Below are 16,329 nucleotides of genomic sequence, written 5' to 3'. Positions count from 1 at the left end.
TATTTTTCACATTTATTGATAGAACAATTCATAATTTGATAAGCCTGGTCATAGATTCTTTGTTGGATACTATTTACATGTATGTGATATTTTAAATTAAAAGTATCAAAAGTGAGACGACCTTAGTAAACCTAATTTATTTAACCAGTCTTTTACAATGTTAACTCATTTACTTGTTTTCTCTACATTATTGTATATTTTATGGACTAAAGTGTTAGGCGAGTTTACAATGTGGTTTAGAAATTTTATAGCTGAAAGCTGAATTTCAAAGTACAAAGGGATTCTGTTTGTCTCAGTTAAACAGGCTACATTTGTTGTTTTGCACTGTACTCCTAAAAATTTCTTTTATAAATTTGGTATGTAAATGTTCAAATGGATCTGAATCTTTGAACACTTGGCTTCATACACCCCAAACTTCACTTCCATAAAGAGTTATTGAAACAACTAAAGTATCAGCGATTTTGCTAGCGCTCGTCACTTTCGTATTTTACGAAAAGGTTTTCGAAATGACGAAAATATTTCATATCAATTTCGTCACTTAAATTTGGAAAGTGTAAAAATATTTACACATCAAATTATTTGAATTCTACCTGTCTTTATGTTTCTGACAAGTTTATAATGACCCTCAGGTAATTAACGTTTACCAAAGGTGTTAAAAGTTGTGATGACAAGTAATCCACTTATCGCCAATCAGATGGGTCACTAATCCCTTAATTATCTTTACAAAACCTCATAAATGACCATCATAATAATGGGCGCATTTCATTTGCGCCAATTTTAAAAAAATCAAACCTTTCATTTGCGCCACAAGGTTATATATCATTTGCGCCAAAAAAAAACACACCTTCATTTGCGCCATTTTACAGGTATGACAGGTAATATAACGGAAAAGTTAAAAGGTTATTTACGATTTATTTTGTTTTTTGTTTGTACATTACTCCCCCTGGATACATGTGTGAGTTCATACTCATTTCTAATACAAAACTGAGAGTCACCAAGGTTATAATTATATATATATAGTGGTCATATGACCAGTCCAGTGTGAGGTGTCAAGATGGACATAGTCAAATCTGAGACAAACAGAGGAAATAATTCTGTGATATTTGATGACCACATATATATAGGTTATCAAATGTTTTAAAAAATGGAGACAAATCCTTCAGGTGTACCAAAAAAATATGTAAAGCCAGGATTATGACTGAGACGGACAGCAAAACAATTTTTAGCATTACTTGTATGATTTTATCGGGGTTTTAGCATAACTTGTATGATTTTCTGATAACTGATTTCTGAGGAATATGTTTAAAACTTTCTTTATTATTAAAAGACTTTTTAAAAAAATTAATGTTTTATACTATTATTACCTGTATCTACGTGTATTTACCTGTATTTACCTGTAATATTGGCGCAAAAGAAAGATTTAGTTTTGGCGCAAATGAAATATGGTTTGTGGCGGAAATGAAAGATTTTTTTGGCGCAAATGAAATGCCAATTGGCGCAAAAGCAAAGCACCGATAATAATCTATTTAAGTTAAATCAGTCAGTCAGCATTTCATTTATATCATTTCTCACAGTTCAGTCGTATTTTCGTTATTTGAACAAAATTGATAAACTTCCTGGACATTTCAACTTTATTTTAATTTCAATATTTCCCTTACGATCATAATTTGCAGTTTGCTTGTCGTAGTTTCGTCATTTTAACGTATTTTCGTCATACTTTATATAAATATTCATCAAAAACTTTCGACAACTTTGATTAAAAAGAATGAAAATTTATTCAAAACGTAAATATTTTCACTTGCAAACAGGTGCTTCCTGTTCTATGCATTGCGCATGCGTAAAAGTTGGTAGATGAATCCGGTTTTATTCTGAAATTATTAATCAATTGTCACTTCCCGTTTTCATTTCATTTCGTTTTAAAATCGAAAGTAAACGTGATCTACAGTCTACAGTCATTAGAATCGTCACATTAAGTATAGATGCAGATCCTTCTATCCAATATTAAAGAAATTGATTCCAAATAGATATTAAAACGTATTTTCAAGGATATAATTGATTGTGAAGTGAAAAGTCGTTACTAGTTCATTTGTGCAGTGGTTAAAAAATAAAGGCACCCAACTTTTGTTGATAAGGGGTGTGCCCTGAAAATAACTGAAGTGAAGTTTTGACCATATTACCAGATTCCTGTTCTTATCTTCAAATCTTAGCATCACATCAGTCAATTCATTCAATATTGCCAATAACTGCCTACATTAGCAATACTTAAGTCTTCAAAGATCTTAGACTAGTCTAGTCCTTGAAGGACTTGGACATATATGTATAGCTAGTTTGATAAACATCCTAGATCCCTTGCTTTATAAAAAAATAAGGCTGATTTTTATCACACGCAAAAGTGACTAAAGCCCTCAAAATCCTAGCTGAAACCCTGAAGTATCAAATATTTTTTCAAGCATACTGCAGGAATTATCTTCCAATATGGCCGAACAAACTGTGAAGAGCCCTATTGAATATTATAATTTTTTATTTTTGTTTGTTAACATCAAGTTTCGATAGGGAACAAAATTTAATTATCTCATTTAGTGCATTTTGTAGCCCTTCTTGGGTTTCAGACAATAAAATAATGTCATCTGCATATAATAATGATGTTAGTTTAACATCTCCTATGATAATTGGTTGAATATATCAAACAACTACTGTAAAGCAAAACTATATCCGGGTGAAATTTGAATTGGAGGAAAAAATGTCACAGTAGTTGTTGTTATTTTTATATCCGGAGGAAAATATTTCCCTGGGACATTTTTTCCTTTGCCGTGAAATTCTATCTGGGTAGTTAACTTATTGAATAGTTATTAGAAAAAACTTATCCCTTAAAAAATACTATGGTGTGTATTTGAAATAAAGCGAAATTGATAAAAAAAAATATAATTATAATGGAAAATAATTTCACTAAATATCCTTGAAAAAATTTCCTAAAATATTTAAGTCAATATCGTCCTTTTAAAAAGAAAATTATCATGAAACAAAAGGAAGAAAACCAGAAGTAATTTCAAAGATCGTAATTGTGAAAATAATATCATGATTAAATAAGGTTAGTGAAATACATGTAAAAGTGAGTTGTTTTCAGATCTCAGTACACATATAAATTTAAAAGTAAGGTAGAAATATAGTTGCATTACTACCATACCTGTCAACCTGTGATGATGAAAATGCAGGTCATGACCTGCATTGAAGAATCAAATCTCAGGTCATAACGCGTACAGACTTTTTCGAGCAGAATTTCAGTATTAATGGTACATTTTCTTAAAATGTAAATCAAAGATACCTAAACATCAATGCATGTTCACTTGGTTAAGTCATTTTAAATTCTATTAATTAGGTCTTTCCACCTTTCTGGTGGAAAGACCTATTGTATTTGTTCTGATTATTATTTATTTTATTTTTTTTTTTCTTCTGCCTAATTTTAAAAAGAGTTATCTCCCCAAACACTGTTTTTCTTGTGGCCACTACTCCTTCGCAACCGTAAAAGATTACGACAAATTTATTTTACCAAATTGCTCGTTACATCTTAAAGATTAGGATATTTATTTTGACCGAAGCTTTACGGAGACTCCATATGAGAGTTATTCCCCCTTTTTCATTTGATTCAAGTGATATGCATTTCTAACTAGTAAACCATAAGTGATAGAGACCTAGGATCATCAGATTTGAGGTCCTTGGTCCAAAAAAATGAAAATGAGGTCAAGGTCAAAGGTCAAGGTCATATTCTAAATTTTGATTTTGGCTTATTTTCACTATTTTCAAATACCTTATGACATATCGACAAATAATTTTTCATAAATTGCTAGTTGCAACATGTCCTTACTTGTATATTTTGGTTGAACGGGTACGCAGACAATAAATGGGAGTTTTTGCCCATCTTACATTAAGAATTACGGGTAAAGTGATATTACTCATTAACCAAACATATTAAAGACCTAGGGTCTTTTGATTTAAGGTCCTTGGTTTGTGACCTTGAAATTGAGGTCACGTTCATAGATTAATAGGACGTTCGAAAATTTGACCTTCGCTCTAAATTCGTATTAATTCATCATAAAGCCATTGAAACTAACATTTAAAACTGATTTTTCATATTTCAATATCAAAATAAATCTATACTAGTGGAAAGACCTTCAATTGTTCTCTGAACAATTGGTTTTTAATTATTATTTTATTGCACTTTTAAAGATTTTTCTATATATTTGGGTAACACAGTGTTGTGTTATTTGCTTGATGAGAATATGAAACACTATAATTTATTATTCAAATATAATTTTAAATGGTTTGACACTACTTTTTTATCATTAATACTACTTTTTTTTTTTATCATTATCATTAACACTACTGGCTGTGGAGCTTTAACTCATACAATCCCTCAAAATTAGGAAATTAGACTATGATAAAATATAGTGATACAGTTAAAGGAAGTTTCAATTAAAATATAATTTTCAACTATTTTTTAAAAATTGAATAAAAGTATAAAAATAATAATAAGTTATTTTTCAACATGTATTTGGATTTCATATTTTCATTATTAAATCTTTTTGACCCATAAAACGTAACTGTAAGGAATAATTTTGAATGGTGACAAATAAGGGGAAGTAAATCTTGGTTGAAATATTTTTTTAACCAAAAATGCAATATATTTACGACCTAAAGCTAAGGTAATTGGTGTTAATTAACAGTGTGTTTGACACCAAAGCTGTCAAGTGAAGCCATGCACTTAATGGGTCACTTAATTTGACAGTTTACATAGCTAGATGAACTTTCTGTTCATGGAAGAATTACGAATTTGCCGGTATTTCAATTGAATATTACTTATGAAATCAATCTCAAGGCTAAGAAATACGGGTGAAATCGGGATATTTAATGACCCGGCGGGTGATCCGGGTGATCCCTCAGCATTGTGAAAATCTCGGGTCACACCCGCAGAATACGGGTTAGTTGACAGCTATGATTACTACTGTTAACAGTATTGAAAGAATTTGATTATGATGATAGTTTTAACTATATAAATAGAGATGTAGTTGTTGATTATATGGAAATCAGATAAATCATAGCATAACAATACTGCAATATATTGATACAAAAGCATGTTTAACAGCTGAATAGTTTTAACCTGTGAAATGTTATCTGTCTTATCAAATCAAGTTGTAAGTCATCTTTTTATATAAATGAATATATAATAATAAGATTCAAGGAAAAATTTCACTATAAAATAAATTCAGAAATATATTATATTAATATCTTTAAAATATAAATTGCTCATTATTACCTCCCTTTCATAAATTATGCAAATTTGGTCTACCTTTGTGAAACATTTTATAATCATAGTCAGGTATATATTGATTGTGAGCAACTTACTCATGTTACATAGTAGTTAATGGGACACACGGTTCTGAGAAATATAGTACGGCCAATATATACCGGTACATATTATCCGCATAACACAGATAGATTTTCACTCCTCTGGAAAAAATCAACCTGTGAAATACCATGCCTGGAAAAAAATTACCGGGACAAATTATCCTCAGAATAAAATATCACAGAGGAAGAAATAAACCGTTACACTACAAGTTTAATAGCAAGTGTAGAAAAACACATCTTTTATTCATCAATCATTTGAATTAAGGAAAAATGTCCTTATATTAAAAGAATAATATGAACAATTTGAAGCTATAACATAGACGGAGGGTAGGACCTTTATAGGGACTCCGGGATCGGGTGTTTTTAAGCTCGGGATTTTGGGGATTGACGCTTTCAGGATCCGGGAATTCTTTTTTTGAATTTTGGGACCTCAGGAATTGGTATTTTTAAACCTGAGATTTTGGGTTTTAGTGTTTAAAAGCCCGTGATTTCAGGATCAGGACCCCTCCTACCCTCCCTCAACATACAATATACTTATCATGTCAGTAGTCTATTCTTACAAATTAACCTATATTGTATTTATAACTGCACATTTCATTTTTCGAAATGTACCCAATGATAATGCTATGTAGTAATATTTAATTACTGTATCATTACTATTTGTATACTAGTTGTATGTGCCGTTCATTTTCCGTTGCCAATATTATTGTAATTGAGTTTGTGCCAATAAAATATTTGTATTTTTAAAAATAGTATTTGTTATCTTTATAAACCCCTCCTCTTATAGAATTAGGACCCTTAATTCGTGTGACTAATTCAACTGTGTAACTGTTTAATTGTTTTGTAATTTTATACAACTTCACTAACACATCAGGATAAAAATCCATTCTATTCTCATTTTCAGAGTTTCAGCATCCAGCAGATGAAAAGGCGGGAAAAGAAAATGTCGGTTATTCCCCTTTGATAGAAAACGATAGAAAAGATAATTCATTTCTCTAGATATTTTTTTTTAACATGAGACATATTTTGATTCTTTCGTCGTCTATTTTTTTTGCACGTCCCCTCAATGCAAAACATAAATCTATCAAGTTTGCGACAAACACGCACCTTGTTGACCTCAGTTACCCGGGAAGGTCTAAAACGCGGAAATGGAAAACGGGGAAGAGAAAAATGAGTGTATTTTAACTGATATCTTTAGAACCGCTAAAGCTTAATTCATAAATAAAACTGATTTTGAAAGCTAACATAATGGTCTATAAGATAAAATTAATTAATATATATTTGAATACGTTCTTTTATCGAAAAGTTGACCGGAAGACTTTCTTAGTGTGATTCTGGCAACACATTTTTGAACATTAAAACTTAAATTCACAAAAAAGCATATAACCCGGTCAAAGTCTGTAAATTGACTCTTAAAGATATTAAAATGAACAATAATATGATATAAAGAACAAAATATATTTATTACTATAAAAGGGCAAAATGTTGACCGGAAGGCCCCCTTGTACACAAATATTGAAGTGAAATTTTCAACTTTGAATTAAAATTCACAAAAATATAAATAGCCCGGTCAAAGTCTGTAAATTGACTCTTAAAGACATTTAAATGACAAATAATATGATATAAAGAAAAAAATATATATTACTATAAAAGGGAAATAAGTTTACCGGAAGGCCCCCTTGTACACAAATATTTAAGTGAAATTTTCAGGTTAGTTTCATCAGAGACATATAATATGTATTATATGTCTCTGGTTTCATGTAATTTTTATTATGTTTTTATTAACATATAATAGGGTTGATGTCAAATGCGAAACTTTTTGTCCACTACGAAACGGGTTTGTCACTACGAAACGCATCAAAATATCCACTACGTAACATGAGTTGTACCTTCATATGTGAAGTACTGTCTACTCTTTATCGATAAAAAAACAGGTCTATAATAGAGGTATTCAAATTAACTCTTGAAATTAAAATTAAGACAAGTTGATTTCCTCTTTTTTTTAGGTCTGAAAGTTACGCTTTTATTGAAAAACGCCCATCTACTTCTTTTTTTTATAAATTCTTGCATTAGTTCATGTATTTTTACATAAATTTTAGTATGAAGTTGAATTTTTAATTATGCTTTTACACACAAGATAGGTTTCCGAACAACTTTTTTTTCTATTTTGAGGTATGTATTTATATATTTTAAAATCATTTTCTCATATGTTCTCGATTTTGACCGGGCTTTTTATATTTTTGTGAATTTTAATTAAAAGCTGAAAATTTCGCTTCAATATTAAAACTTTTTGCCCTTTTATAGTAATATATTTATTTTTGTCTTAAGATAATGTTATTTGTCATTTAATGGTCTTTAAGAGTCAATTTACAGACTTTGACCGGGCTTTTTATATTTTTATAGTAATAAATATATTTTGTTCTTTATATCATATTATTGTTCATTTCAATATCTTTGAGAATCAATTTACAGACTTTGACTGGGTTATATGTTTTTTGTGAATTTAAGTTTTAATGTTCAAAAATGTGTTGCCAGAATCACACTAAGAAAGTCTTCCGGTCAACTTTTCGATAAAAGAACGTATTCAAATATATATATTTTTAATTTTATGTTATAGACCATGATTTTAGCTTTCAAAATCAGTTTTATTTATGAATTTAGCTTTTCTATTTTTCTATTTCCGCGTTTTAGACCCTCCCCAGTTAACCTTTTGTCATGTGGTACTTTTTTAACCAATCACAATTGTCCGTCTAATTTAAAGTTGCCAAAACACATGGGATTCACTGTTCTTTAAAACTAAACCACAATTTCTTGCTGCCATAAAGTTGAAAATGTCGCATTCCAAAGACATATTTTATTCAGATAAATATAAAGACGACGAATATGAATACAGGTGAGAATTCCACTATGAGAGAAACGTGTCGAAACTTGTTTCGTTTCATGGTTGTCGCGAAATCATAATTTTTGTCCAACATTGCAACAACATGTCAATCGCGATATAATTTTTATACAAATATTCATATGAAAGAAATATTAACTATGTCCATTTCGGTTCCGTCAATTCATTTTGTGAACTACTTGAAAGGAAAACGATACAGACATTAGATAACCGTCAAAGACTTTGAAAGAGATTTAAATGTGTTTAAAAAAAAGGGGGGGCGGGTTTTGGACAAGAGTCGAAGTTGATACCCATTATCACTGGTAACTAGTACGGCTAATTTATTTCTTATATTCTGATGGAACCACCCCTTTTACAATCATTTCTTTCAAATGGAGACATGTAGCTATATACATTCTGCCTTTTTTTGTGGGTCTCATAATTTGGTATCAGGTCCGTTCGCGCCCAATATACTTTTGCACCCTACATGTTCGCACCTCGCACGTTCACACCCAAGGTCCGTTCCCACTATACACGTTCACGCCCAATTTTAATTAAAATTCCAGTTGAATCATTGGAAAATCACGATTGTTGTTTTTAATTGCTTTCGTGTAAAAACTGAATGTAATTTTATAGCTTAGTATGAGTAAAAGATCAAAGATTTTAAATGAAAAACACAAAAGATTATTGTTTTTAACAGCTTGGTTCCTTTGATCTGAAACAATGAAACAATAAAATATAGCAATACACTATTAAAAGTAAACCTAAACATGATCAAACATCAAAATATTCAATTCACAAAAAAAACGAAGTCAGAATCTCACTCCATTTTGAAACAAGTCAATGCAACAAGGTTGTGCACTTACCAAAACATGATTAAGAGTTATTCAACACAAAATAAAACGTCGACAGAATTCCACTTTATTTAGAAAGGAATATTATTCTTTTTTAACAATAAACTTTCCAAAACATAATTAAGATTTATTCAACACAATAAAAAATGCTGTCTCAATCACTTTATTTTGAGACAACGAAAACAATTATACTTATAAAAATACTACCTGCCAAAACTTGATTACAGTTATTAAACCCAAAGCCAATTAAAATTGGGCGCTAACATGTAGGGTGCGAATAGACTTTAGGGTGCGAAAGTGAAAGGGGGTGAACATGAGTGGGTGCAAACATTAATAGGCGCGAACGAACCCAAATTCTCATAATTGGGGGTTTAAGCGTGATGCGTGATTGCCGATTTTTCGTAAGCGTAATATGTGAAAGTCAAATTACTGTGTTGTGAAAACTAGAAATGAGGTCTTGCAGGACCCAGGAAATGAAAAAAAATTAGAATTGCTTATGCACATACATTGTAGTGTAAGCAGGATACGGGAATTTAACAAAACAGTAAGCAGGATCAGGGATCAGAACCCCCCTATGAGACCCCCTACATTTTGTACCTGTTGGTACTGTATGGAGAAATTGTTTTCCAATAGTCAATACACCTTTGTCACTACATGTCTATCTCTCCCAGTTAACCTGTGGTTGAATTATTGACATCATACATGTACAACGACTTTTCATGTGTCAGATATTATAAGTTATATTGCTACTGACTGCTTCAGATCCATAGAGGGTTAGTAAAATCCATAGGGGGTGATGTTGTAGGCTGAATCCCCTATGAATTTTATTCACTCTCAATGGTCTGTAAGGGGTCATGAGTAGTTAACGGTATAATGAATTTAACCGCACACAGTAAACAATGAAACAGCATCATGAATAGTTGACGTCACCATTAACAGTAGACGGGAGGGCATTAACCCCCTAAAAATTAACTAACAAATTAAATTTGAATGTTTTTATACTAGTATTTTTGTGGTTCTGCATTGGCGGATCCAGGGGGGGGGGGGTTCCAGTTCCACCCCTTTTATTGGCCTATCAATGCATTTGAATGGGGACATATAGTTGGGCACCCTCCCTTTTTAAAATGGCTGGATCGGCCTCTGTCCTTTTTACATGTAGCTTACTGTTTTGTGTGAGTCAAGGCTCTGTGTTGAAGGCCGTATCTTATCCTTGTATTAAATGGTGTACTTTTATAAATTGTGACTTGGATGGAAAGTTGTCTCATTGGCACTCATACCACATCTTTCTGTATATATGTCTTTTAGATAAATAACAAAAGATTAATCACTGCATATATGCTAAAATATAGTGATTAAAAGTTGTTTTTTTGCAAGAAAAACATGTACAGAGATAAGGGCACAAGCTAAAATTTACTAGTGAAAGAACTAACAAGCAAGTGTCCTCAAATTTGCGTTTGCATAAGAATATGCACCTTGTGTGACCAGTCAGACAACTTGCCTGGTTTTTTAATTTTTGATAAAATTGAAAGACCAATATATACAATGTAGTGAACAATATAATACTTTTCTCCATGTTCTCTGAAGATGGTTTTGAATAAATTGAAAGGGTAACAACATGATTGGCTGAGTTATTATTGACTTGTTTAAATAGTTTGTGTTCAGGAAGACATGGTACAAATGTACATGTACATGTAGATAAGTCATGAATGGAAATAGTCATTAATGACCATTTCCATTCATGACAGATAAAGCTACTGCTAGTTCCTTTTCAAAGTTGATTTATACTTTTTGAAAATTTTGTGACAATTTCTTAAACCTTGCATGGATACAGAGCTCCAGATAAGCTGTGTAATTGCGTGATCACGCAATACAAAAAATAGAAAACCCAATGCAATTGTCCATTGCAGGGTTCAATAACCCAATTAATTCAAAGGAAAACCCAATTATATGCCAAAACCATGAGTTCTCAACCCTTTTGTTGGCTACCGTTTGCGTTATTTATCCTTATCTGTTTTCACTTGTTGCGTAAATCTATTTTTATTATATTTATAATTGTAAATGTCCTTTTGTTCTAAAAAAATAGTTCCCTGCATCAAGTAGCTGAAATGGGTCCCTGTTGGGATTTTCCCTTGATCAAAAGATATAGTGTTTTTGAAATCATTTCGATCTTCTCGGCGTTTATCCAATTAGCGTGTGTCATGTTGTCATATTTTATTCGAATTGCTCGAAATTTATCATAACATACATTGAATTAAAACAAAAGTGAATGTCGGATAAAAATATTGCTTAGAAACATGTTTTCAGCTTCTTTAGAATAACAGTGAGGGAAAGATATGATGATAACAACACTCAGCCAGTGTTTTTAGGAAGGGTCTGTCGAACACATGGGCGTGTTTGCGTACCTACTGAATCAGTTGGTTGCCGTTAGAAAATGTGAAAGGCCAAATGATATCAAATATGAAATAATATGTAATTGTAAACCAAAATTTCTAATAAAGGATAACTTAACCCGGCTTATGTAAATTGAATAAAACAAAAACATTCAAGTATAATTAGAGTTTATATACTATTTTTATTTCGTTTTACGGTTAATGAGTGAATACACACACAGATATTCCTCTCAGAATTTTTATATAAAGGTACATGTATTTAAAAGAGAAAAAAAGATCTGAGACGAGTGCCTTGGAATACACATGTCCGTTATTTACAGTTTACACAAGTTGTGAGAAAATACAAAACTGGCAGAAGGTTTGAAACGGGACACGAATTAAACCTACAATTGCTCGTCAGTGAATTAAGAAAATAAAACAGCTATAGCACATATTATTCAAAGAAAGAAACATATTTAAAATGGAAAAACATCCGGGGTTGATATTGCCTAAATATTCAATAGTGTGTTGATGAAAAAAAACAATACATTAAGGAGCTTGGTGGTGAAAAACCCAATCTGATATTAACTTGAGGGGTGAATTGGAATTGATAATGCAATAACAAATCTGTATCCCCCAATTACATGAGAAAATGGTGGGTAAAAACCCCAATTTGTGAATTCTTATCTGGAGCTCTGATGGATATACTACATACATACTAAAATTTTTATTACCACAGTATTATGAATCAGCTGCAATACAGAGACACTAACTTATGCAATTCTTATTGTTAACTTAACATATTGTAATGTCATTAGACTATTATGCTTTTGTATGCATAAGTCTCTAGTCAGTATAGTTAACAGAGTTTGAAATCTTAACATGTCTTTCTTTAACTCACAAAAGCAAGTTCTACTATATATAGCTACCACTAAACCCAAACTCTGTACAGTACAGTGTTTGGGTTTAGTCTTCACACTGAGTGGCAGCCCAGGCTAGTAAAATTGCTCTCGGGCCTGTAAAAATCATATCTACAGGCCAACAAAATCTAAACTAAAAATTTTCAAAAATTGAGCTCCGGGCCTGTAGATTTAATGGTTCATTGTGAAGACTGTCAGTACTACCAAGGACTGTTCTTCAAATTTTCTTGTTGGTGGAGTTTTTAGCTCACCTAGCCCAAAGGGCCAAGTCAGCCCAAGTGAGCTTTTCTCATCACTTGGTGCCAGTCTTTGTAAACTTTTACAAAAATCTTCCCCTCCGAAACTACTTGGCCAAATTAAACCAAACTTGGCCACAATTATCATTGGGGGTATCTAGTTTGAGAATGTGTCTAATGACCATCATGGTTAAAAATAAAACCTAGGGATAAATCATTATTAAATGCAGATTTTGGCTTATATCTCTGAAACCATGGAAACCAAAGAGCAAACATGGTGTAAATGTTCAACAGGTTAAGATCTATCTGCCTTGAAATTTTCAGACAAATCAGACAATCTGTTGGTGGGTTGCTGTCCCTGAATTTTTGCCTTTATATTCAGTTTTTAACACTTTTTTGTAAATTTTATGTAATCTTACAAAAATGTGTCTGACGACCCTGTCTGATGACCAACATATCTCTGAAACTAAAGCAAAAGTATAATGGCTGCCATTATTTCAAGCATAAATTGTAAATTAAAATATCAGGTGAATGACACAGGGTCCTTGGAGCCTCTAATTTTATCTCTCGGGCTGTACTAGTTATCCAAAAAATAACAAGGTCCTCAAGATCCCCAAGAGTCTATCATGAACAATGTATAGATACATTGTATATGTTATTTTGGGTTAACAATATCTATTCCCCAAAGTCTATGATGTTCAGTAAAAGTAAAGATTTGTTATAACCTTGATATTATATTTTTCTGGTCTGTGTGTCCGTCTGTCCCATATCAGGTTAAAGTTTTAGCTAAAATTTTTGATTGTGGTAGTTTTTGATGATCAACTTTAAACTTAGTAAACATGTTCCCTATGATATGATCTTTCTAATTTAAAGGCTAAATTAGATATTTTATCCAATTTTCATGGTCCACTGAACATAGAAAAGGATAGTGCAGATTGAGCATCTGTGTACTTGGGACACATTCTTGTTAATTGATAAATCATATGATATAGATGAATGTGTAATCTAATTAATTATTAATGTAGTGCCCAACATGTACTTTAAGGCAAACAGGACCTTTTCAGATATTATAATTATGGTGGCATTTGAAAATTCTAGGTAGGACACAATGCACCAGATAGATGTTAGATATTTGCAGTATGGGATTTGCTCATTGTTGAAGGCCATACTGTGGCCTATAGTTGTTAATGTCTGTGTCATTTTGGTCTTTTGTGGATAGTTGTCTCATTGGCAATCATACCACATCTTCTTTTTAGCTCACCTGGCCCGAAGGGCCAAGTGAGCTTTTCCCATCACTTTGCGTCCGGCGTCCGTCGTCGTTGTTAACTTTTACAAAAATCTTCTCCTCTGAAACTACTGGGCCAAATCAAACCAAACTTGGCCACAATCATCATTGGGGTATCTAGTTCAAAAATGTGTGGCGTGACCCGGTCAACCAACCAAGATGGCCGCCAGGGCTAAAAATAGAACATAGGGGTAAAATGCAGTGTTTGGCTTATAACTCAAAAACCAAAGCATTTAGAGCAAATCTGACATGGGGTAAATATGTTTATCAGGTCAAGATCTATCTGCCCTGAAATTTTCAGATGAATCGGTCAATCGGTTGTTGGGTTGCTGCCCCTGAATTGGTAATTTTAAGGAAATTTTGCTGTTTTTGGCTTTTATCTTGAATATTATTATAGATAGAGATAAACTGTAAACAGCAATAATGTTCAGCAAAGTAAGATCTACAAATAATTCAACATGACCAAAATGGTCAGTTGACCCGTTTAGGAGTTATTGCCCTTTATAGTAAATTTTTAACCATTTTTCGTAAATTAAAGTAATCTTTTACAAAAATCTTCTCCTCTGAAACTACTGGGCCAAGCTAATCCAAACTTGGCCACAATCATCTTTGGGGTATCTAGTTTTAAAAATGTGTGGCGTGACCTGGTCAACCAACCAAGATGGCCGCCACGGCTTAAGGTAACACGATACCGAATGACATATCTCCCGATTTCCAAACTTTTTGGCATTCGCGTTCTTTGCACCGAGTTACATCGAAATATGTAATAAAAAATGGGGGTCATCATTTTTGTTTTCTTGGTATTTTCATTAGAAAACGTCGATTTGGGCGACAGATTTACTTAGGTATATAGGGGAAATGGCTGTTTTTCGGCTAACCCTTTTAGATTTTCCAATGGATGGCAATGTTCTTATATACGGAGAACAACAAAAAACTAACATAATATTCAGAATTACAAACTGAATCCATACATGCATAGAAAATCATATGTCACCATCCTTGTTTTTGAGATAAATGGCTTCAAAGTTGATTGATACCCTTAGAATTTGACCGAAAAACGTGTGACGTTATTGAATACAGAATGTAACGTTATTCTTACTAAGAGAAATGGAAAACAAAATATGTGTCGGAATCTGAATGGTGTTTACTTTATTTTCATTTCCCCTGTCGGGTGTCGTAAATTTCCTAGTAATGCAATATGAAATATTTCGTCCCGCTCATAGAAATTTCACTCAAATGAATTAACATTAATTATGTCTGATTTTCAAACCAAACGTGCATATTGTAATTTAGTGGTTGTGGATTGTTTATGTGTAGTCTGCTTCCCGGCCGTTATTGAAATTCTTGGTTAATATTTGTATATTCCGAAGGCATACTGAATGTTTTACGGAGGGGACCAACCTAGTGTATGTGTTACATATTTGTTTTTCGTTCATTGTTTTATATAAATAAGGCCGTTAGTTTTCTCGTTTGATTTTTTTTACATTGTCATTTTGGGGCCTTTTATAGCTGACAATGCGGTATAGGCTTTTCTCATTATTTAAGTCCGTACGATGACCTATAGTTGTTAATTTCTGTGTCATTTAGGTCTCTTGTGGAGTAATGTCTCATTGGCAGTTATACTAGTACCACATCTTCTTTTTTTATACATACTTGAAACTTGCTTGAACTGGTTGGTACCACGTGAATCTTATAAAAGACCAGTTCATGCATGTTCGGGACCATACAATACAATTTTGAAAACAGTTGTTTATAAAAGACACATTTGATGCACCAGTCAAAAAAAAAAGGTTGAACATTCTGTTAGTTATGAAAATTATGGGTGAAAATTATGATCCTGATAAAATATACATTCTAAAAAAAAAAAAAAAAACTTAATGGATATTTCAGAACTCTATCATATTCTTAATTTGCTACACACATAAGTATAGCGTACTCTGTGTGGTGTAAATGTGTCCGTTGGTTGCTCAGCAAGCAGGACAAACATTTCAAACTATACGCAACATTTCACAAAATGTCATTTGTGGAAAATTATTTACAAATTTATAAAAAAATATGTACATAAATTAAACCCGAAGCAAAAAGACTGTAGTGCTAAATAATTAGCCGTATACACCCTACATACCAAGAGCGGGATTGACGGTTGAACGGACACAAGTGACACAATATGATGATACGTGCCTATTAGGATTTTGGTGACAAAACATCATTTTTTAATATCTAGTTAATATAAAGGAATAGTTATTTGGAGATCTAAAATATTTCATATAAAGGAATAGTTATTTGGAGATCTAAGATGTAGCAGAAATGTAAGCAAACTAACATTTCCGTAATTTTGTCTTTAGTGGAAAGTTGATAAATTGGCAATTTTACCGCACCACCTT

At 32.1% G+C, this 16,329-nt stretch overlaps 1 protein-coding gene across 1 annotated transcript in view; it reads right to left on the bottom strand.

The window, feature by feature from the left end:
• The window catches only part of LOC134716542 (polycystin-1-like protein 2), a 66,594-nt gene extending 60,116 nt beyond the window's left edge, over nt 1-6,478 (bottom strand). The window contains exon 1 of the mRNA XM_063579552.1: nt 6,271-6,478. Within this exon, the coding sequence (XP_063435622.1) occupies nt 6,271-6,394 (124 nt within the window). The 5' untranslated portion in view covers nt 6,395-6,478. The remainder of the gene's footprint in view (nt 1-6,270) is intronic.
• Nucleotides 6,479-16,329: the final 9,851 nt, after the last annotated feature.

The sequence above is a fragment of the Mytilus trossulus genome, chromosome 4 (assembly GCF_036588685.1).
Source record: "Mytilus trossulus isolate FHL-02 chromosome 4, PNRI_Mtr1.1.1.hap1, whole genome shotgun sequence".
NCBI lineage: Eukaryota > Metazoa > Mollusca > Bivalvia > Mytilida > Mytilidae > Mytilus > Mytilus trossulus.
Note: the sequence above shows the minus strand (reverse complement) of the source record. Positions and strands in the feature narration are given on the sequence as shown.